This window comes from Tympanuchus pallidicinctus, unplaced genomic scaffold (assembly GCF_026119805.1).
Source record: "Tympanuchus pallidicinctus isolate F22 unplaced genomic scaffold, pur_lepc_1.0 scaffold7, whole genome shotgun sequence".
Lineage (NCBI taxonomy): Eukaryota > Metazoa > Chordata > Aves > Galliformes > Phasianidae > Tympanuchus > Tympanuchus pallidicinctus.
The window spans coordinates 18,402,820-18,427,415 of NW_026294791.1; the positions used below are offsets into that span (position 1 = coordinate 18,402,820).

At 35.0% G+C, this 24,596-nt stretch overlaps 1 protein-coding gene and 1 long non-coding RNA gene across 4 annotated transcripts in view; one reads left to right on the forward strand and one right to left on the reverse strand.

Annotated features, from left to right (window-relative positions):
- The window catches only part of COL11A1 (collagen type XI alpha 1 chain), a 133,585-nt gene that overhangs the window by 59,128 nt on the left and 49,861 nt on the right, over positions 1 to 24,596 (reverse strand). For all 3 annotated transcript variants that reach the window (XM_052666497.1, XM_052666495.1, XM_052666496.1), the window contains exons 10-29: positions 24,091 to 24,132; positions 23,667 to 23,729; positions 21,306 to 21,380; positions 18,583 to 18,666; positions 18,262 to 18,318; positions 15,095 to 15,148; positions 13,722 to 13,775; positions 13,557 to 13,610; positions 12,941 to 12,994; positions 9,978 to 10,031; positions 9,810 to 9,854; positions 8,408 to 8,461; positions 8,274 to 8,318; positions 7,784 to 7,837; positions 7,272 to 7,316; positions 6,137 to 6,190; positions 3,694 to 3,738; positions 2,625 to 2,678; positions 2,499 to 2,543; positions 115 to 168 (exon numbers count right to left, since the gene is read on the reverse strand). In XM_052666497.1, coding sequence (XP_052522457.1) covers positions 115 to 168; positions 2,499 to 2,543; positions 2,625 to 2,678; positions 3,694 to 3,738; positions 6,137 to 6,190; positions 7,272 to 7,316; positions 7,784 to 7,837; positions 8,274 to 8,318; positions 8,408 to 8,461; positions 9,810 to 9,854; positions 9,978 to 10,031; positions 12,941 to 12,994; positions 13,557 to 13,610; positions 13,722 to 13,775; positions 15,095 to 15,148; positions 18,262 to 18,318; positions 18,583 to 18,666; positions 21,306 to 21,380; positions 23,667 to 23,729; positions 24,091 to 24,132 — 1,086 coding nt within the window. The remainder of the gene's footprint in view (positions 1 to 114; positions 169 to 2,498; positions 2,544 to 2,624; positions 2,679 to 3,693; positions 3,739 to 6,136; positions 6,191 to 7,271; positions 7,317 to 7,783; positions 7,838 to 8,273; positions 8,319 to 8,407; positions 8,462 to 9,809; positions 9,855 to 9,977; positions 10,032 to 12,940; positions 12,995 to 13,556; positions 13,611 to 13,721; positions 13,776 to 15,094; positions 15,149 to 18,261; positions 18,319 to 18,582; positions 18,667 to 21,305; positions 21,381 to 23,666; positions 23,730 to 24,090; positions 24,133 to 24,596) is intronic.
- LOC128072575 (uncharacterized) lies at positions 671 to 13,544 on the forward strand. Its single transcript, XR_008202360.1, has 4 exons — positions 671 to 893; positions 4,472 to 4,562; positions 5,274 to 5,344; positions 12,961 to 13,544. It is a non-coding gene; the product is annotated as an uncharacterized LOC128072575 (long non-coding RNA).

The following is a 24,596-nucleotide window of genomic DNA, read 5'->3' on the forward strand; positions in this document are numbered from 1 at the left end:
CTTAAGCTAAAAGTTTTTAACTGTTTTCAGTGTAAATTTATTTGTTCACCGATCCTCTCAAAATAATAGCACTTAAACATTTTAAAATTATATGGGCCATGAGCCAATGCTTACCCGATCACCCTTAAGGCCCATGTCACCCTTAAATCCTGGGAAACCATCTTCACCCTAAGTAAGACAAAAATAGATGTAAGAAAACTTCCAGTGAAAGAAAACTGGAGGTTTTTTGTTGGTGGTGGTTGTTTGTTTGTTTTGTTTTGTTTTGTTTTTCCATATGTAATAAGAAAATACAATAACTTAAGATTAAAATAATCTGTTTCAGACATAAGGTAATTCTGATATATTTATTGCTGTTTTAGAGTAAGTGTATTAGCATGCTTTATATGACTTTATAGTTTGCAAATTCCTAATAGCATAATATCAGCTGTTTTAAGAAATGATTAAAGACAGAGATGAACTAATTGCTCAGCTTTATTTCAAATTATCTTACAAAATCATTTGGTATGTCCTAAACATTTTTTTATTGTCACTCTTTTTAATAATTCCATCAACTTAATTAAGTAAAATAACTAAGTAAAATATTGGTGGCAAATTGTACAGTGATATTTTTTTTAAGTAGCAGAACCTCCAGTTTGTTTAATTTAATTTTTTTTTTTATTTTAAGCTTGTGTCTGAATAGTGTCATGAAAGGAATTAAAGAATTGGCTGATAATGGAATCCTAATTAAAAAAAGAAGACAAGAATGTTTGTCTCCACTAAAGGAAGAAGTATTCTCTATACAGTAGCTGGACGTTTGGCAACACAGTCTTGCGTATTTTCATCGGCTGATATGATGGAAAGAAGATAGAAAAGACAATGGACATTACATTTCATATACAGAGTAGCAAAAACAGGTACACGTTATTTTTATTCCTAATGAGAATTATTATTTACTGCCTAATAAGTTACAGTAGAAAATTTAATGCAAGCATTTTAATAGGTTTCCTTACTGAAGTATAAGAAGACAGTACTCATACAAGTTTCATTTACATCTGTATGAGTTAGTTTGGATAAAAACAGAAGCCTACAGAATTATTCAGTGGAGTTGTTCACTACTTAATCTAGCATGACTTATTTGTTTTTGCTTCAGTCTGCCTTAATCTAACGCATCATACAGCAACTGCTACAACATTACAGAAAAGTTGGAAGGGATCTTTAAAAACCATCCAATTCCAGCCCTCCTGTCATAGGCAGGCATACCTCCCACTAGACCAGGATGCCCAAAGCGCAACCTGGTCTTAAATGCCTCTAGGAAAGGGACATACTCAGCCTCCCTGGGCAGCCTCAGAGAAGCCTGAAGAACTTTCCTAATGAAGTTTGGAGAATAGAAGGTGAGGAGATCTCATTGTGGCCTTCTAGTACTTAAAGGGAACTTATAAACTGGAGGGAAAACAAATCAAACACTCATATATGTAACTGATTTATCTATTTTTTCATAGATGGATTTTTAATCACTCAGTAAGACGCAAGAATAAGTTGCTGCTCAGTCTCCATGGGTATTAAATATACTCTTGTTTTTCAGATTAGATTTAATGAGGAACTCTAAAAAGTGCATAAAAGCTAGATAAACGGTGATGCAGAAAAGCATGAAGATACGTAGACTCTTTTGGCATCTGAGCCTGAAGGACAGATTTCTAGTGCTCAAATTGAGGCTTTTTGGCTTCTACTTTACAAGCAGTCTTCTGCTTTAGAAACACACGTATAAATATATACACAGTAGCCAAGGGTACCAGGGTAAATTTTTCTGTGTGGACAGGCAGTATAAATGACTGTTGTCTCTCTCATTCTGAGTGCTAAGGAAATTTCGAATTTAAACCAGCATTGGCTGTAGCTTCAGCCACTTCAGACTGTCAGAAGTCAGTAGAGATGTTTGTTACAGTAAGAGCATTTTCTGTACGCAAAGAAGTAAAATTACTGTAGATGTAAAAGCTTTCTTTATATTTACATACATGCATCTGATCAGGGTTGTCTAACTCTGGCAAAGCCAAAAAACTAGGTAAAAAATGCCTGGAACCTTGAAAGCTTTTGGAAGATTGGGTACATTAAAAAACAAACAAACAAACATAAAATCTAGCCTACAGCATTATCAAAACAATAGAATGACACTACTGCTACCACAAATCTCTTGAATGGAATGAGCTTTTCAGCACCTACTATAATATATATTAATAAGAGAAAGGATGTCAAATTATCTACCACAGAGCAATTTAGAGATGACTTAAATTGGTGTCAAGAGGATCCAAACTCACTTTAACAACTGAACATTTTCTAACTGCATTGTTCCAGTGTAAATAATCATAGAGGACACAGATTTATGAATTGGGCTTGGTATGTCCTTGGTATGTAAGTCAAAAATAAACTGCTGCTGCAAGAGAAAACCTGCAACAGTGGAGACAGAAGAAGCTGCAATGAAATAACACAGAAAAAGAGAAAGGAATTAAAAGCTGTCATAGTTTTACCTTTTCACCTTTGGATCCCTTGAGACCACGAACACCATCAGCTCCCTAAAGAAAGAATATTAAGAATTACTTACATGCATATAATAAAAAATGTGTGAGGGGAGAAATCTAGCAATTAATTCTTACCTTTACTCCCCGAGGACCTGGATAGCCAATTGGACCTTGAGGACCTGGAGGCCCCTAAAATAGATTGAAGCAAAGAACCTTTGTGCAGTATTTGGTTAACAAGCATTAACCTAATCCTTATTCCCTCACTATACTGCAGCAGTCTTGTGTGACATCAAAATAACTCTGTACTGATAGACTTCTCAGCCTTCCTGCTATAAAAAAAAAAAGTCATGGCATTTCAAGGGAAATTAAAGTATTACTAAACTTATGAATTTAGTTCTATTTGCATATTTAGGAAATAACTATACACATTATAAATAATATGAAACTGGTAATTTCAGAATGTGAAAAACAAAAGAAAACCAAAATAAATATTTCAAAACTAATGACAATTTGCCACTAGTGGTTTCTTACTGGAAAAAAATTTATATGGTAATTATGATGATGACAGAAGTCAAAAGTATAAATCAAAATAATGATAATTATAAAAACATGTCTTAATAAAGAGATTACAGATCTGAAAATTAGAGGTCTCATGGTGCTTAATCAATACTGACTGGTATTTGGATGTTGTTATTTACTGTTTGCTGAGTATTTAAATTATGTTTAACTTGGATACTTCGCAATTGCTGGTGGTGTTTAAATAAACAGGGTTCTTTATGCTGTGGAAGTAAGGAAGCCTGGAAACATACAGCTATGTGTCTGAGGCTGACCTGCTTTGTTGATTCTCTGATGTTGGAGATGGACACACAGCACAATCTTTCCTTAATAATAAGGTTTTCTGCTTTCAAACTGTGTCTTTTCATAAAACCTTTAGGCCCTTAAAATCTCTAAGAAATAACATTTTCTATCAAGTCTGGCTGAAATTAATTAGTAAATTCAAACTAATTCAAACTTCAACTTCAAGTAAAAGGAAGAACTGGCAGCCAGTCACATACACTTACTTTCAAAACAAATAATCTATGTAAACTTAATTTTCACGAGAAACTAAGGTAAATTCAACAAGCCTCTAGCTGATAACATTCTGGACAAATACTAATATTAATACAAATATTATGTAAACAAATAGAGAAATTTTGAAACTCACCAATGCACCTTTCTCTCCAGACTGACCCTCTTTGCCAGGATGACCCTGTTTTAAGAGAAATGTATCTGCTTTAGAAAATAATCCATTTGTCAAATGATTCATTATAAAAATAAATTTATTAATCACTTAAATTCCAAGTCAGTTGAGAATCTTTTCTATACACGTAATTGGTTTTATTGAGGAGAGTAGTAAATCTCAAGTTTTGCCAGACACGGTCCTAAATAACATCTAGTGATTCACAAAAAACATTCATGTTTTGGTGTCATCGATATCATAACATGTTTGATATGTCTTTTATGACAAATCCCCATTGCTTATAGTCAATTTACTATCTTGGAAAATTTTAAAATACATAGCTCATTAAAAGAACATATATCATACATAAATAGTATTTGATATCTGCTTCCAAGTGACATTTAATCTTTATTTAAAGTTTGTCTTACTAACATTGTATCCTTATGACTTGGTTTTTAAGCATACGTATGCCAAGCGTTTAATCAAAATCTTCTAGAAGATGCTTTTTGACCACAAAATTTCATATTCCCATCCAGTCTCAAAGGTCTCCTTAGTACTAAATGACTCAAAAACTGCTGCTGTTAAAGAGCTCATTTGTATTCTTGTAGATTTCATTAATTCCAGAATAATATACCACTTTTAACAATGTATGTCCTCCAAAACAGCATGACATCTCCTTACATAAAAATGAAGTGAAATAACGTAGGAAAAATTTGCCTAATCTGAAAAAATGTCTTTGATCTATCACCTGATTTTAACACAGGTATCACAGGATCATATACAAAGCTCACTGCTATAAGGAAGGTACTGCTCATTTTCTTCAATCACCAATGCAATTCTGTGGTTGTAAAGATGTAATGTCAATTAGAACATGTTTAGTTTAACCTAATTCCCTTGCATTTCCTTGGAATAAAGCTACTTGTGCAGGAGCGAGTTAATTCTGTGTGGGTATATTGGGTCTCACCAGGATGGAATTTTCTTCATAGTTGTCCGTGTGGTGCTGTGTTTTGGATTTGTGACTAAAACACTTTTAATAACACACCAGTGATTTCACTATTGCTGAGGACTGCTTGCACATCATGGAGATTTTCTCTTCTTATCACTCTGCTCCCAGTGAGTAGGCTTGAGGTGGGCAAGAAGTTGGGAGGGAACACAGATGGGACAAATGTTCAGAATTGACCAGAAGAACATTCCATACCATATGGTGTAATGCTCAGCAATAAAAGCTCAGGGCAGGAGGAAGGAGGGGGCATTCATGGTTGGGTTATCTTCCTAAATAACTACTAAGCTTACTGAGGCTCTGCTTTCCAGCAGTTAGCTAAACTATTTCTACGTATTTGAAGCAGTAAGTAAATTCTTAATTTTATTTCGAGTGCACAGCTCTGCTTCACTTACTAAACTGTCTTCATATTGACCAATAAGCTTTCTCACTTTTGTTGTTCTGATTCTTCTATTCTACCGTGCAGGAAGTGCCCAGTTGCTCACTAGGGTCAACTTGCCACTTTAAGGAGCTACAGACCTGTGCTAAAAACTAATTCTTCAGAGCATTTTCCTCTGCTTTTAAGGTTTAACAATGCACAGATTTTTAAAGAATGGTGAAGTCTGCAAGTGAATATTGTTCAGCATACAGAGAAAGGTAAGGAGAAAGATCTAATGTTCAGAAATTGATTCAAGGTATGGATTTCCAACTGGACTTTTGTGTGCTTTTCTAACGTTTTCCATTAAAATGGTACCTTGGCAGGAAAAGAGAGATTATGAAAGCTGTAGATACAATTATGTATTGGTAGTATCATGTATGCACTGAAAGCCTGCTGTTCATTCTGTAGTAGCAAAACTGTTGAAAATCAGGTTCAAAAAACACAGATTTAAGCTATAATAGGATGAATTGTAAGGGAAAATGACAAACGAAACAGAGAGATGATTTGAGACTTCACACTGACTGTTGAATGGCTCTTGTCAGTGTAGAGAGATGATGCTTTTGATGAAAGAAGCACATGCGTATGCTCCAGTGTAGTCAGTGAAAGAAGTCCAAGCATGCAATATGTATGTAGGTTAGGAAGTAGAGAAAGAGCCAGTCTAAGAAAGCAACTGGTGACCATTTTTACTGATAATTTGCTTTGCTATATTGATATGGTAAAACATTCTGATCCTTCGTGTGTCAGCCAGGTTACTTCCACAACCCTGCAGATGTTTCTGATGGATTTCACCAGCTGGGACTACAGTGATTTTTAGTAGCTGCAGCAAAAATGTTAATTCTAAAAGTTATAGCAACACAAGTAAACAGAGGTTAGATGTATTTTATAAAGCTACTGCCAGTGAGGAGTGCATGTCTTTCACTCTATGTTTTATTTTTGAGACACAGGTATTATTATATATTAATTGGTAAGACTGTTTAGATACTCAAAGCATGAAATATTTGGTTACTTACAGGAGGCCCATCAGAACCTGGAAGACCAGGAAGGCCAGGCTTGCCTTGAGGTCCCTAAATACAATAACAGAGACACATCTTAAAAATGACAAAACACATTCTATCAATTGCTTGGATGATAAAAAATCATCCTTACTGGGACCAGGACTTATACAGACAACAAACTAATGTAACACTTTAGTATCTTAATCTTCTAAAACAGAAGGCAAACCAACCCTAGATTTACAGTAGCTATGAGAAAAAGGGGAGAAAAGAAAAATTAAAAAAAAAAGAAAAAGAACAACAACAACAACAAAAAAATCCTTAAACACATAAAAAAAAACTATACCCAGTACATTCAATTGTAAGAGTTAAGGATAAAAAAAATGGGTATTAACCTATGAATATGCACAAACAAAACACAATACGAAGAAGACTTTTCCAGTTATAGAAAATTAAACAATATTTAGCATTTCAGGAGTAAAATCATTTAACGTATGAAAGAAACCAGCAAGCTCAGGGAGCAAAGAATAGCGCTTACAGAATTGTAGCTCTCATAGCTGAAAAGGCTTGCTATGTCTTTGTTAAAGGCTGGAATGCATTTATTTTGGATATAGTCCATTCTGTATAATAATCCTTCTTAGGCACACAGGTAGATAGAAAGCATGTAAAATGTGACATTTTTGAAGCTGACAGAAGGCCTGTATCAGACTACAAGAACATTCACAGACAGATAGACCAGAAAAAAAACACCATGAAGAGATACTACAGTTAAGCTCATAATACCAGAATTGTGTCAGAATGTAATCCTTGTAAAATGAGAGCAGAATCTGCTGTGAATAGATAAAAAACTTTGTAATAAAAAAGAGTAATAAAATCAAGTAAGCTGTGAAATTAACATAAAAGTATATACTATTTATTGGTGTAGATGGGGTTCTGTATCTAACAGCAGAAAAAATAATCCAAAGAAAAGATAGGAAATTATGCTTCTGAAGTAAAGTCAGACCTGTGATAGTTATCCATTTACTTGAGGATTTTAGGAAGGTTTACAAATTTTTAGATCTCAGGTTAGTATGCTTTTAAACATAGCAAAGATCTTAAGCAAGGTTGTTGCACAGAACTGACTGTGAAATACCAGAATAGAGCTGTAACTTACTTTTTCACCAGGAGGTCCAATAGGACCTTGTGGACCAGGAAGGCCCTGTTAAAAAGAAACAAGCGTGAAAAATCAGGGAGAACAATACACATACATTCACCGTACTAAAGGTTCCTCGTTAATTTGTTTAAACACACTGGCAAATATATGTGGCTTTTTCTTTTTCCCCTTACCAGTTAGATCAGGAATTTTGTGTGTGCCTTTTGCACAAGCTGCTATTCTGGCAGTAAGTCTGTAACAAGATCCTATTCAGAACCCTCCTCCAGGTGTGGCCATTTCTGCTGCATTCCAGGAACACTGAATGAGTCATTTTTCTCCTGAATGAAAAATCCTTCTAACATTTGAAAACTTTGCTCCCACTGCCATAGGTACGCTTGTAGCACATTTATGAAATCCTAAAAGCTTTGTCAATTTTGCATGTGAAAAAATAGCCTTGTGCCAATTTCACATTTATCAAACATTCAGTGCAACTTGCTTTTTTTTTTTTTTTTTTTGAATTATTTTACACTTACTTGTGGGCCTGGGATTCCTTGCTGACCAGGGGGTCCTGGCTCCCCTTGAGGACCCTACCATACAAAAAAATTAAAAAGAGAAACAGGGCATTAGGTTTGCTTTTCTGCATTATAGATCTTCGTTGTCTGGACTAGAAGGAAGAAAAAGTCATTTTTGTTCCTCATCTTTGTTCCTCCCTCTCAGAATTTTACTACCACCAACTCTCAATCCATATGATAAACTTTTTTTAAAAAAAACAGAGCACATATAGGACCTGAGCACTAGAGCCCATAGCACTAAAGAAGTTGAGAAGAAAGCATGGTTAAGTTTTATTGCATATGGTTGAAGGCTAAGAAATAGAAAGTTTTCTTTTCAGTGTAAGACATGAGGCATCTGAATGTGAGGACAGAAAAGTTCAATTAAATGGAAGGGATGGCGCAGTGGCAGGGACAAGGGAATGTTGAAAAGGTTTTTAGAATTCACTCCCTTTTTCATTTCCAACTTACTCACCATGTTTCCCTTTGGGCCTGAAGGTCCATCAATACCTGCAATGCCCTGCAACAAACAACAGAAACACAAGCAGCTTTCAATGGACTTTCATTTTTTCTTCTAGAAATGACAAATACAAAACAGTTCATACGTACAGGTTGTCCAGGGGGACCAGGTGTACCTCTGGGACCCAGTAGTCCCCGTGGACCCTGAAAGACAAGAAATTCTTATTAACACCTGCCTGATTATTTCTGAACAAGAAGCAGGACTGGGTGAGGAATGTCAGAAGGAGCAGAATGATAAGTAAATGCCTTCATGGGAGCTAGGGGAGAAGGAAAAAATGGAAGGAGGAAAAGAAGGAAAGAAAATCACCAATAATACATTCTCCTGAAGCCTATCATAGGTTTGAACAGAAAATCAGAAAAGGACAAACTTTGATACAGTTAGTTGTGCTGTCATTTCAGACAAAGGTACAGAAAGCTGGTACAGTATCTTTCACTGAGGATTCATCACTGTTTTGGTGTGAAGATCTGACATGAACAGTAGTATACATTTGTACTCCTATTTTTAGTAAACACAATGGTCTATCATAATTTCTACTACTATTTACAGTAACAAACAGTGCTTTTATTTTTAGTAAAGATCAAATAAATTATTAACAATTACTAATCATTTTATTAGAATTAATGCAAGGTATTCTGATAGACACAGTGAGGCTTGTTTTTCTTTCCCCTAAACAAAAAAATCCATAAAGACCAAGGGCTATTCTAGATCAAATGAGCAAGATTTGCTCTGTAGCATAAACTTTTGGCTATACCCTATGGAAATGAAAAATAATTTTCATGATTTGTGTCATCACTCATATCATTCATATCACACTTGCTAAAGTAGGCAGGACAGCGTCTCCAGTTTCCTCATGTATGATAAAGATACAAGCCACTAATATTCTGACTGTAGTATTTTCTTGTCACTTAGCAAGTAGACAGCAGTATATCATACATTTAGGGTAAAAAATCCCCTTTCTGAGGCTTGATTTCTTGCCTGCAATGCAGAACTCTGCTCTGCAGTGACAACACCTGCAGAATTCTAACTGACAACAGTGGAACTTCTGTATTGGAAACTAGCATAAAAATATACACTGAAGAACAGTAGTAGGAAAAAAAAAAAGGCTTATTTTTGAATAAATAAATGTTTGGAAAATATTTTCAAAACAACAGGGGTTTGGATATGTTCTCATGTCTGCAGTGACATATTTTAAACTAGCTCAAATGGATAAGAAATAGGCTGTGTGACTATTGGAGTTGTGAATACTTATCTGGATATGCATCTGATTTAATTCTGATTTTGTGAGTGATGTTTCAGCTCCAAGAAAACAGATCATTTGCTTACTTTTCAGGTAATATCAGTATTCTCTAAATATACATACATGTGCACAAATTTTTATATCTGGAACCCAAAACAATTCAATAGAAAGAAATCACATTACAATAGAAAGAAACAAATTACATTTGTTTGTAAAACAGTGTACTGGTCAGAAACAAAGAAAGCATTGCTTACAGCTTCACCTGGGAGACCTCTTGGTCCAACTTCCCCATCTTCTCCCTGTTTTTGTACAAAGGAAATACAAGTTTTAGAAAAGAAAAAAGAGCAGATATTATGACTGTGTTTCCATTACATGGATTCACTCCCAGTTTTACTGTGAATCTGAAGTAAATAGCAGCTTACTCTTGATCCATCTTCACCAGGTAAGCCAGGAGGTCCCTGTGGGCCACGGTCTCCCTGTAGAACAAGAAAAGTTATTAAAATAACATCTGTGTCTGAAAACAACAAAGAATGGGAAAGGAAATGAAAATAAATATATTAGCTGCAGTGTGATGTATTAAAATGTGTTAACATAATGATATTAATCTGTTACAGTACTCAGTAAAGTCTTTCATTACTTTATTACAAAAACAAATGACCATTACTGAAACAATGAAATATCTGTTCGTAAAATTTTGTTCTCTAACATCGCCCCAGAACATACAGAAGTTGCTGCTCCAAAAGTCAGTCTTAATTATATGTACACACATTTTCTTCATCTCCTCCCTTACACAATGTATTTCTGCTAGGAAAATAAGGAAGGTGTGCATGCATCAGGAGTTAACACACCAGTTGTAAGGCCCTGGAATCTACGCAGTGAAGTTCACTGACTGCCTTTCAGAGCCAGCCACCCACCCTGGCACCAGTCATTCAGAGCAGTAGGACTGATTTGTCAGAGGTTTTGGAATGCAGCCAGACTTCCACACTTCCCCTGAGGCTGGGGCTTTTCAAGTCTCAGTATGCGAAGCTCAGTACATTCTGGACTACACACTTCTAGGATTTATTTTTCTTTCTCTTCTAAAGAGAACTAGTGTGCAGCATAGCTCTAACACCACTGACCAACCTCTTTATAGGCAGCAGGTTTTTAGACTGTGACTTCCTTATGGCATTGGACAACAACCAAGTATTCATCCTGTTTTCCTTAATTCAATCATTGCCTCCAAGGAGCATGACCACTGCAGAGGATTATTGCAGAGATATATGGAATCACTCTTCAGTGGCTCCATTTCATGCTTTCAAAATTTAACTTTCCTAGGGGATTTTAGGTAGCTTGGTCTCTTCTCCCAGAGTGTTCTTGTATTAAAAGTATTAGGATTTTATTCAATTTCTTTTCTCTAAAAGTTGGAGTCGTTACTGAAAAGAATGAAATTCTATGAACTGCACTTTCAGAGACAGAAGATTAATAACTACAGCAGTTTTGACATTTTGATAAGTTTTGAAACTATTCTACATGATTTTCTGGTACAGTATGTGGTTTTCTGCATGCTAAAAGATGCTACTGAAAGATGACTCACGAGATGCATAATCTGTGTTTTAACTTCTAATTAATATCTAGGCAAAAACTGACTTAAACCTTCAGATGTTTAAAGAGCTTAGCCTATGGAGAGCTACCTTTCTTGTCTTGCAATAGCATGGCACTCAAAAAGAGATTAGAAGCTTGCATTCAGTGTCCTGTATTGTCATACGTCAGAACACAACTACCCTATCAGCACTCTCAGTTGTTCAGTGCTCTGATTCTTTTCTTCCAGTGTTCTGCCAAAGCCAGAATTTCTTTTTCCTCAGACCTTTACTTCTAGTAGATAGTCTCTTGCTTATTTCTATGCTGAAACACAAACACAATAGAAAAAAAGCATTTCTCTTGTCATATTTTTCTGTTTATTTTAAGCCAAAGAGAACTGAATATTTATATTACGTGCTGTCAAGTAGTTATGAATCCAAAGAGGTCTCGCTATCTGGTCTGGCTTTGAACTGAGCTGATTTCAGAGGGAATATAGTTAGTAATTTTAAATAAGACTGCCAAACAAACATGAGAATGCAGTGATTTTTAAATAGTGAGATGAAAAAAATGACAAATAGAAACATTTGTTTTCATTAACACGTCATAAATTTCAATACAAACTTATTCAATTTCAGTTCTCATTTATTTAGGAAATATGGGACAAATAAAATATTTGGAAAAAAAAATTCTTTATGATACAGAATGTCCTATGGACTGACGATTCTACCATTAAAGGTTGGAAAGCAGACAAGACACGTACCCTGGCTCTGAACCAATTTCTGCTTAGCCTTCAGAGTCGTAACAAGAACTTAATGTCTAGCCCCCTCTGCTGGTCAGATGCTGATGAAGCCAAATTTCAATTCTGTGAAGTGCTGATTACCTTACATATTAATAAGAAGGAGTGACAGAAAAGGATCAAGATATTTGCATGACAATAAAAATTCTTTTTCTATTGCTGAAAGAACTCGAGAGAGTATCCTTAGAGGTTATTACAAAGTACTAAGTCACAGACCAGTAGTCAACACTGGTGACATTTTCCAAGAAGGGCAGCAACCATACTAACGCCTTGAAGGGTGAGAGCTATCATCATTCCTTGGTCATCAGCACACATGGGAATATTTAGTTCTGAAATTCCTACCCACTGTTTTTTTATGCATTTACCAGGCTTTACACTCAGTAGAACATGTTATTACTATCTGTCTTAGGGGTATAATTTAAAGCAGAAAGCCTCGGCTGTGAAAGATGCAATCTCATCCTCTCAATTGGTATGAGAACAGGAGCTAGTATATTAGTTGTTTTAAGTATTATTTCAAATTTTCCCAAATTATCTGATATGACTTTGATCTGTCATGAATCTGAAGTTGTTGGAATGAGCCACACTAAAAAGTTCAGTTTGCAGTTTCAAATGCATTTTTTGAGCAAGATTCTTGCAGGTTAAAAATTTTCATACTCCTGATACAGAAATGTAATGCTAATTTACTGTGCTACTGTTTCCCTTAACAATCAATTTAAATCCTGCAGACAAATTTCATCATCAAAAACAACAGCAAAAAAATCTACCCAAAAGCCTAGAGCAAAGCCTGAAGATATGATCTGAATTCTAAAAATATATTTAAACCAATAATATGTGTGAACTGTAGTCTGGTTGATTGATACTACTAAAATATTTTGAGGAACACATTACCTGACAAGACAGATATTATTCTGTAGTGTGAAATGCTGACATTCTGTTTCAGCTTTCCTCACAGTTGTTCGTGCTATTCTTAATGAATAGCACATTATTTCTGTGATTGTATCGTTGTTGTATAAATATGCATGTTTTTCTTACCCTGTTACCTTTGTCACCAGGGAGGCCAGGAAGACCATCAAATCCTCTGTCACCCTTGGAGAGAAGAAATCACAGTTTCCGTAAATTACTGCTTACAGTCTATATTACTCTGAGTAAATTGCACCTTCTTTCTGTGTTAATTTTGAGTAATGTTCCACTTTCTTATTGAATGAAATATATGGAAGGGGGGAGTACAACAATAAAACTCTCAAAGTTTTCTCTATGTATTACAGCTAGAAAATATGCCACACCAGCTTCTTTACTGCACTGTAGGTATGGTGTTTATAAAAAGAAGTCTAAACTGAATTGAAAAGCTCAATTCTAGCTGCCCTTTGTAGTTACAAGATTAATTTCATTACTGCTGATACTCTGTAAATAAAAACTAAGAGGGATATAATCATGCCCAAAGAATTTAGTTATTTCAAGGTCAGGCTACTAACCATTACCATTAATTAGCATATTTCAAATACATGATTCATTCTCAGCTTTTGCATTTGACCCAGCTATCTGAAACCTCAGTATTTTCACATGAGAGGAGAATTTTGGTTTGGCCTGGCTGGAAACTGTGGAGCTTGCTTAAAATCCATCCAGACCATTCCAAGGTCTCATTATTTACCTTTGCACCAGGTTCTCCTGGCATTCCTCTGGCACCATCAGCTCCAGGCCGTCCCTGCAAAAATGCAAAAGGGAAAACAGTTGAAAATGCAGTGAAAATAGTAATATTTAAACATCTAAATAGCATCTATTTACCCAGAGCAGGATTGATATGTATGCCACCTACCCGTTTGCCAGCTTTTCCACTTGGACCAGGGGCACCTTGAACACCACGAGGACCCTGAGTTTAAAGAGTACAGCAAAAACCTAGTTAAATATCTCAACTCAGGAACAGGGTTGGCTTTTTATACTGAGAGGTGACTTTTTTTTTTTCCCCAGGAGATGATAGATTATACTTTTTAAATGCTGATTTATATTAATAGAACACAATCATCCAATCTGGCTTAACTCTGTTTTAACACTAGTTTTCATGACACTACACATGGCACAATTTACTTAGCTTTACTTAGCTTTACTTAAAAGCTTGTTATGTTCTTTTGATGACTTTGAAGATCCCAAGCCTGTAATTTGAAAATTCTTGTTCCTGTCATACCGAAATTATTTTAGGCACATAATAATTATTTGATGAAAACTGAAGAGTGCTTATTTCAGATTTCTAATTCATATGCAAGCAGGAGTTGTGCTCGTAAATAGATCACATGCTGTCTTAACTTTACAGAGCGGAGCTTTAACTAGAGGAGAACCAAATTACTTCAGACTGAAAAACCTGATTGCACTGTTCAGACATGTAACTATCACTGTAGGTTGAGTGGGTGTATGTTTCTGTGAAAGTATTCTTATCACCCATCCAAATGTGTCTTCCTTGCATAGAAATAACAGTGATTAAGGACTAGCATCCAAAAATATTGAGTAGGAAGAGAAACAATGCTAACAATGTAAGTATGCAAACGAGAAGACTGGCCAGTTGTTCACAATTGTTCAATTACTTTCTTTTTCTTCTGCAAATATCCATGTTCAGTTATAAGACAGGTACTTAATAATGTAGCTGAGCCATGATACCACTTGGAATATGGCAAAATTATTGTTCCAGAGACACATACCATGATATTTTTATGAATCCCATATTATTTTAAGGTTTAAACTAAAATATTTCTGTACTCTTTTACATCACCACAGGAGCTGATATAATAGTAAAATGAGAATAAAAGTATGCGCTGATTCCTAAAGACCCCTTCTTGCTATGTCATTGAGTTCTTGAAAATATTCCTGTTTATTTAGTAAATAGAACCTCTCAGCTTATGAGACCCGATGAGATTACAGCCCAAGACTATATACATGCAGATTGACATTTAATTACTGAACAGAGATAAAAGTGACATTCCAGAAGTTATAACTGTTCTTTCTTTTGTAAAGGCAGATGGGCTTTCACATTCAAAATGAAAAATCAAGCTAACACATTTTATTAAGACTGTATTGTAAAAGCTATTTTTCCTCAACTGCATGTGGAAAGCACATCATTAACCATTTTCTTTGAAGAGATATAAATGCATTTTTTGTGAGAGTAAACAAGTTCAAACATAACAAGCAATATTATTGTACCTGAGGACCTGGTTCACCACTTTCTCCCTTAGCACCTGCTGCTCCAGGTCCTCCCTTGAAGAAAAAAAGCAAAATATTATTTGAATACAGAACTTTAAGTTGCTAGGTTATTTTTCTATTCCTATATATTGACATGGAGAAAAAAACCAATCTCCTGTTTATTATGTAGTGTGAATTCACCCTTTGAATCTGAAGGTATAACCCAGTGCACATTGTATAGACCTTGAGACTACTGGTCAAAAATCTTTCTCCTACTAAAGAAAAATTCTTGCAAATTTGAATGAAATCAGAAGTGACACTTTGTGCTATAATAATACTTGAAAGCTAAATATGAGCACAGATTGCATTCAAACAAAAGTTCACCAGCCTCAAGGAAGCCAACAGAAATTAAATCCACCTCTTCTCACCTTTATCCATTTCTGTGTTTCACAGAAGAAAACAGAGTTCAATTCAAAGATCACTAACTGATGCAATCTTACCATAACCTACAGTGATATTTTAATCAAAATATTTCTGCATCTCCCATGAAAAAGTGCACTTTTATTTTTGTTGTGATTAAATGATACAGATCTTCAGTTTTACCCAGGAAAAGACCTAAAATAAATCTTCACCTAGGCTATGTGGAATCTGAGGCAAAATTAGTAGTCTTCACAGTTTTCTCTCTGAGTCTCTGGACATGCTGACATAGAATACAGTCTCAGGGAAGGTACATATTTAAGTACGATGGGTAAAAGTTTTTTTTTGCATTTCTGACCTCTGTAGCAGTTCATAACCAAATTAAGGTATTCAAGACAAAAAGAATCTTTCAGACCTTGGAAGACTGATCCTCCTCCCATGTTTACCATGGTGACCATTCAAAGTAACAAGTTGTCTCAAGGCTTAGCTTAATGCTGGATCTAGCATCGTGGAATGGAAAAAGGCCCACCAACATTCCAAGTACTGAATCAAATTCTAAGCAAATAGAAAATCATATCTCTGGTAATTGCAGCGGAAAGAACAGTAGTGATAGATGGCAACTGTTGTAAACTCTGCTTTTAATTAACATCAGTAAGCAGAAATTTATTTTGCATTCTACGCTAATCAAGTATGTGAACTCCATACTCAGTTGAAGCCAGACTGGGGCTACAAGAAACCTGTGTTTAAGATTTTTAATGAATTATGTGCTTGTCTGTGTCTCACTGGCTACTAAATTAGCACAGTACAGTTCATATTAAGATGAAGAGATCCTATTATTTCATTAATTTAAATAATCTGAACACACAAACACATCAAGAATCTGCAGGTGCTTCTGCAACTGTAGGCCAGATGAAAGAGTTGGATTTCTAGAGCCTCCTAGTGGCTTAGTAGAAAAACATCTATTAATGTTGCTTAATTAAATTTTGTATACAAAAATACATGATGACTTTGAAAACGTACCTGGTATAAAATATAACTAAAGGCATATAACTCGCTGTCAATAAAACATTTTATTTACAAACTAATTCCTTGCTTATAGCAGTTCTATAACTATTCTGTCTGTACAGACTTAATGTTATCCTGCAGGTCTCCTGATCTAAATCACTGCTGGAAATAGTGTATTAGTTATTTAAATGAACTCAATCTGTCTGACTTTGCCATATATCTAACTGCGATCAATCAGAAGACTGTGGCAAATTTCTGCAATTGTTTGCAACATTCCATTTTGGATGAATTACTCTAGAAAATAATTACTCTTGCATTCATCTGCTTAAAAACATAACCAAAGCCGACTAATTTTAGTTTCTGGGGACTGAGTGAGATTTTGATAAGATATTTAGCTATGATTTGTCTGTAACCAGTATATTTCATCTAGACAGACAGAGCTAGGTTAATGAGATTTGGAGCACAGAATAAACTGAAACAGGAATTTTGGCTCCATTTGAAGTTGAGGTAAAGCACTGCTGAACCAATCCAGAACACAATTTAGAGAAGTTTTAGTTCTACATAGCTTTCAAAAGTCATTGAAGGGAATGTTGAGCTGTTAGGATCAGGTAAGAACAAGATTGAAAGTATTCTGTATTATCCTTAAAACATTCCTTCAGCAGCCCCCCACAATAGACAATAGAAGTAAAAATTGCAGCAGACATAGATCAAATTAATGGAGGTCAAATATTTTTCAACCTAGCTGTGCCACCAAAATAGACAAATTAAGTTTCCAAATAAAAAAACTCTTTCAAAAACGGATGCTATACAATCTTTAAAAGAGAATTTCACTCCATGTCAGAGAATAAATATAGTCACCTGGGAGAACTCAGAAAAGAGATTTTTTCTAAAATGCTTATGATTTTGGCTACAGCATTTATTTTACTTCATATTACAGATACTCTATAATAGCTTTTAAAATATCTTAAATGCTAAATAACACCATTTAGTAGACTACCGTATCTGAAATATCCATCTTCTAAGAGAGGAAATTGCAATTGGCAGATAAACCAGGTGATTTTGGCTTGCTCAACTTCCTATCTGTTTTTGCACTTTCATTGGACATTGATTGCCCTTTTAAAGTCTCTGTAGGCATTACAGTAGCAAGTCTGTTTGTAACCAAAAAGCTGTTTTACATGTCCTTAGAAAAACTGTTGTTTGTGTTCTGTGTATAGACTTCTTAATACATACAAGCTTTCAAAATATCCCACAGGGTCATTTCCCAGATCATTCAGTATTAGCAGTACAGGCCAAATTCAGGTCTTAAGTAAAAAAAATGCAACAATTATTTTAGTAATCAATGTTATTTTTGATTGCCTACATAATGTATCTTAAGAATTTCCAGATTCAGCTTAAATAGTCACAGCCATTCTGCACAGTCTTACTTTAGTATATTCTTCTGTAGTGTTTCATATTTGCTACCAGAAACTTTGTAAATATTGTCACAGAGATTACTGACTATAGAGGCATATGTAGTTATTTATGTAAGACTGCTTTGTAGCCTAAGTCCACCAGTGTTCAAACATTCCAAAATCTACATTAAAAACTCATTTAGTGTTCAGGCTGCATTGTAATCTTCAAATAACAATAAAAACTGTGACCTTATTATAGCACTTTCTTTTCAAATAAAATAAGAACATGTACAGAGGTGCAGGCAGTGCCAGAGTGAGATCAATGAACTTTTATTGGAGTGCTCTTAGATTCATGTCTCTGTTTTGCTTACATACCACAGGACCTGGTCTTCCAGTGAGTCCCATGGGACCAGGTGGACCTCTCATTGCAATCTGAGAAAACAAACAGAACAAGGCATCAGGTGCCAAGAAAAAGCTGCCAGCCCAGCATACAGATTTTGTTTTAAGACAATGTCAATACATCAGCAAACAGACCCCATCATTCACTCAGTAGTGAGTGTATTCTGTCATAACGATGTCTACTGTCATGAAATGATGCTTACAGCTGTTTACTTCACACTCTGAATGTCATAAAATGGAAATTCATTTGGAATTATACTCTTGTGGAAGTTCTATTTGCAGGCTCCTTGAGCTCACCCTTGCTTGCTGAAGAATAGCTTGTGCTTGAGCTTCCTGAGCTGAAATCGTTGGACCCTTCTCACCATCTCCACCAAAGCGGAACTACAGGTATCAAAACAAGAAATGGAATTCAGAATTTATAAAATGAAAACCACACTTATTATTCACTGCAACCATGTAAACCACTCTGAAGACACTGAGTCTCAGTATTTAGTTCATTCCATTAACTTCAGTAGATTGCTGAACTGGGGAGTTGAGCCACTGGATCCAGTATATGTATTAAGAGTAAGATTTTAGATCTGAAGAACAAATCTAATTGCTTAAGTGAAAATATATTCTTTAATGTATTTCTTAAAAATTAAAACGTATCAAAGTTAATTAACTTTTAGTGCATTTTTAGATATATACATAAAAATTAAATTTAACTTAAGGCAGAATTCAATGTGAAAAAGACATTTGGTATCTAAGAGGAAACAGTTTTGTGTAATTTCTGACAATTTCAAAATAAGCTAACGAATACTCTGCACTCATGATCTGTTATTGTTCATGAAACTGCTGGTTTCATGAAGCTAGAAGCTTTGCAGTTTTGGAGGGACACTGAGTTGCAACAAGTAGCATGGTTTTCCAAAGGTATGACATGAGCACAGTGGATGTCAGGGCAGTGAATCTTCCACTGTTCACAGCAGTCTGTTTGTATGGTTTACCTATGCCCAGAGTTGGCATGGCAACTGAAGTTTTTCTTCTGCAATCATAATAAGATCAGAATGAAAGACTTTCTTTGGAAAAGTTATGGAAAACTTACTTGCTTTAAGCCCCTGCAAATAAGTACCTGACTCTTCTCATATGAGAAAGGAAGAGAACTATCGAGCTTGCTGCCATTTGAAAGGAAGCCAGATGGCTCTGTAGGCATCTGCATAATGCAGAATCAACACTACTTTCAAAATATTGTTCCAAGCAATTAGTTATCTTGCATCCATTGAAAGAGTGAACCTATTTTTATGAATTCAAGCCCCACACATGATAGCGAAGAGCCTCACAAAGGCCTCTCTACATGCCCTTTAGGACTCAGAATGTATCTCTGAGAAAAGTTAGTGTAGCTACTGCCAGATTTACTCCTTTACACTTTGGGTCTCGAGCTGGTCAGCAGGTCATCTGTAATAAAAGGATAGCAGCTCTCAGTGGAGCTTGTAAGTGGCTGAGGGAGAATAAGCAATTAGGAATGAGAATTATGACTATAAAAGAGATGAGAGCAACACTGTCTAGAGTAATAAAACTCCCAAGAAATGCTCATTAACTTGGAAATCTGCTAAAAATAAAAGTGACATTTTAGACTTCAAAACATCTATCCTCATTTTGTATGATTAACTATTTAAACAGCACCTGATTTTTAGAAAAAACTATATCACCTCGTTGCAGCTGGAACTAGACCTGGAGGATACCACTTTCTCCACTGAATGTTTAGAAAATCAGTAGAATAGTAGTGTATTTCAAATAGTTAGCAAAGATTAACTTGAGCCACAGACTCAGAAACAATATGATGTCCTGAAAATAAGATGGTAAATGAAAATGGTAAAGAAGTCTGGATGTTGGTTAAACTACTAGGACAGAATTCAGAACAACTGAAGCCAATTAAGAAATTCTTCCTGAGAAACCTCTCTTTGAACTTGGAAAACTACTTGAGCTCAGAGTGATTAATGTCTTAAACAAAGGCTTGTGATATTTTAAAAATTGACTGATAGGTATAGTATTAGTCCACACTTACTACTTTTAATGGAACAAAGTGGTGAATCAACCTCTTCTGGCACGGCAATTACAGTTGGAAGAATGATTTGGGAATAATACACAAGTGGCATTTTTTCACCAATTAATTATTGGGCACTAAATATTTGCGTTATACAGCCAGCTGTGATAACAAAACACTAGCGCAAGCATGAGATAAAAAACACTACCTTTCTTTGATAATCTTTCCTTGATTGTTTCTTAAATAAAAAATAAAATTTAAATCATCCTTTCCTCATTGATACTGATGGAGTCTTGCCTCTTGGAACAGAACTGATGTAACTACAGCTCTGACCCTTTTTACAAAGATAATCTCACAGAAAATATTGCCCTTTCTTTCACAATTGCTTTATTATTACTCTGGTATGTTATTACTCATCAAATCTTTCAACTATACACACTCTGGAATAATAACTTCCATGCACAATGCATCTCATACTAAAAAGCTGCAAGACACTTTTGAGGGCTCTGAGCTTGTCCCTCCACCTGCTAAAACAGATGGTGTTTTGCTTAAATTCCAGTGGGAGAAGAGCTGGCTATGTGCAGCTATTTCTATTCAAAGGATGCTCTGACTTTTCAAAGAGGACAGTGAAGTACAATTTTAGGCAAAGAATGTTTAAAACTCTCCAAGTGAAGGAGATTGGAAAGCACACGTTGGCCTTTGTGGAACAGCAAATTCCTTGTTTGGGAAATATGTATCAGATAACAGCTACCGTTGAAAAAGTAAGAACCATTTTAGCAAATGCAATACAGTCATGTAGGTTCTAATCAGGCAGCCATGCAGCAGCTAATGCCTATTGTCTGAAAAGAAAAACAAACAAATAAACAAAGACCTCCAAATGATTAAACCATATGAGAAACTGTATCATCTCATTCCAAAGACAAAATCAGATGAAAAAGTAAGTACCTTTACATTTATTGAAACACTATCTTTTTGGAGTCTGAACCACAACGCAACTTACCGGTAGCATTAACATGGTACCTGGGGGACCTGCTAAACCATCAGCACCAGGGAGACCAGGACGACCAGGTGGACCCTGGGAGAATACAGGGATGACAGAAAAAGGGATGAGAGTAAAAGGACAGTTATTTATGGAAAACCGTTTGAATCCCTTAAGCTTGTATTCATAATGAGGCACTCTGGGAATGTTATTGTGGTAGCTAAAGAAGCAGGCTTGGGGAAAACATTCAGCAATAAGGAAGAAAGATACTCTCTCTAATTATCACACAAATTGTTTGAAAATGATGTGAGAAGAACCTAGATTTCATAGGTTAGGCTGACTTGAGGTGTTCTAGTGTTTATTTTATCTGATACATAGAAAACTAACACTGCTGATTTTCTTTAAAAAATTTTGAGTATGTTTAATTTTGAATGGCTACATAAGTCCTACAGTTATGACTTGGAATGCATTTTCATGAATTCCTTCTTCTGTGCCCATTTAAAAAGAGCTACATTTTTTGTATAATCTGCAGTTGAAAAAATATACCAGTGTGTACACAATTCATATGGTTGCCAACAGGCAGTGCTATGCTGATTTACACCTCTGTTGTGACAACTGATTATCGAATTGCATCTTTTGTCCCAGCAGTTTGCAGGCTGCAGTTTTACTAAATGAAGCTGTCAAGGACATGAAGGACCTGTGTTATGAGTGCTCATTTGCATACTGCATGTTTGAGAAAAAAAGTATACATTCACAAGAATGACTCTGCAGGGTTGCAATGACAGATCAACAAACATCAAACTGACTTAAGTGATTCCTTTTCGCACTCAAGAGTTGAAGAAAACAATGGGAAAGATGATACTAAAAAATGTGGTCTTTTTTCCTCTCAGGGAATTAAGATCAATAATCTGTTATTTTTAGCTCTTTCTCCAAAAAAGTCTGGAACATCATAGAACAAATCCCTATTAATGGCATACTGTAGGTAGGCTGTAAATAGAAAATTATTGCCAATTAAAAAGTATTGAATAACATGATGTTGTCATAATTAGAAAGAAGCATTATATATCTGGGCGTTTCAGAGTTAAAGTTAAAAAACTGTTAAATGCATCCACAAGGCACTCAAAGAACCTTCACTTTGACCTGTAGCAACTTTATGCCATATGATTATGAGTCTTTGTGTTACCAAGTGAATTTGAGGGTTCTTTTTTCACTTTTTTCTCCCATGGCAGCATTTATGTGAGTGAAATTAATTCATGCAGTGAATACAGGTGAGACTTGTGCATAAGTGGCCTTCTACAGAAGGGTATGTTCATTCATTTCACAATTATCTTATACCCAATATTAGGATTAGGATGACAGAATATTTATTACAACAGCTGAAGAACCACAGACATTTTTTATTTAAACTGTGTTCCTTTCCTGGAGAGGCAATGTTACTTTTCTAGCTTTTTAACCTAAGATGAAAACTAGTCAGAATAGTTATAGAAAGAGCTACAGCCTTTATTCGTGTACACTGATTGTTTTATAAGAAAATAACCATATGTGCCTACACATATATTGAAGTCAGGCACATTACTTCACTGGGATTGAATCTGAAAGCAGAATCTAGTTGCAAACATCTACATTGTTCCAGTGGGTTTGGTAACTAATTCCTACATTTATCTCTTTGTATAATGCATCTTTTTTAATACAAGAAATGAAGTCTACTCCATGGCAGGAACTTGATGTGTTTATTCAAGAATTTTCTTATAAGCAACGTAGTGAGCAGTTAGGTTAAAACCTGAGTATTATATGGATTTATTCCATTTTAATGTGTTAAAATTCCAATTTTATCAGTTTAGATTCCAAAATAAATCAGATTCCAAAATACAGTTAATCTACTAATCTACTAATCAAAATACAGTTAATGTGAAATAAGAGTGTATGCTGGTTTATTATCGAGGTGAAATGTTGTTGTTGCTATTATCTATTTATTGAGGCAAATGCATCTTCTTAGCACTTTTAATTCACAAATTCTGTATAATAATGACCTTGTTTTTCTCTGCTTCTCTATATTTTATGGCTGAGTTCATATTGATTTTTTCAAGATGCAAACAAGATATTTTAACCTACTGCTTTTTTCTATTTTAAAATTATTTACATTAAAATGTACACAGACATACAGGCAAACTGGAACTTTATTCTTTTCCACTTTCATATAGAAGATATTTCTACCATTAATTAAATATTTATCCAGTTTTTCAGTTGATGTACTCAGCTGAGTTAATCAGTTCCCTTGAATTTTCTTAAGCTGTTTTTCAGATCAGGATCTAACACACTTGCTCTTGTATAATTAATGCAAGACATACCACGAATACCAGGATAATCTGTATGTTGACTTACCCTTTCACCAGGGTCACCTGGAGGACCAACAGGGCCTTGTAAACCTGGGGGACCTGTAAGACCCTATGGAAAATGAATGACAAATTATTATGTTGAATGATGACTCGCAGAATGCTTTTGAATTTTTTTTTTGAAAGTTACATTGAATACTTATTTTGAGAAAATTGCATATATTAGTGCATAACTTTTTTTTTTTTTTTCTTATGAAGATTTCTAGTTAATACTTGTAAGTATTTGATTTTCACATGCACTCAACTTGCAGCATGCTCTCACTGAAAATGCTGGAAATGACCCTTATTTACTTCCTTCTTAAAATACTAACTTCAATACATCCCCTGTGAACTGTGACAAGATTAATTTTGTTTTAACTCAGGAATATCGAAACACAATGGCAATAAAAAGAAATCGTAATTAATCTACATACAGCAGGTCCTCTTGGTCCTGGCGGTCCTTCAATGAGCATACCCTGTTGTGGAGAGGAAAAAAGATACTAACTGGTCACATCTTGGACAAAGATATAACAATTTTTCTAGCTGAACTATTAAAACTAATATTTCTTAGTTTTATGACAAACTTTTCTTAGGATATTCTGTCCGCATAGTATAATAATATAGAATTTTGTTGAAAAAGTTTGTGGGATGTCTTTTTTGTCCTACAAGTTTTTAACTAAAAAAAAAAAAAATAAACAAAAGCAATGCACTTTAAATTCAGCTGCTGTAAGATGTTTTAAACCTATTTTGATTTCTTTTTTAGGGATTACGTTGAGATCTTCATACGTCATTTACTAGAATTAGAATCTGAATTGTTCTTTTACTTAAAAATTAGAAAGACTTTTAGGCTACAGGGATCTTGTAGGGCTAGTTTCACAATAACATTTTATTTTTAATATATTGTTATTGTCATTGTGAATAACTCCAGTTATTTTTAGAC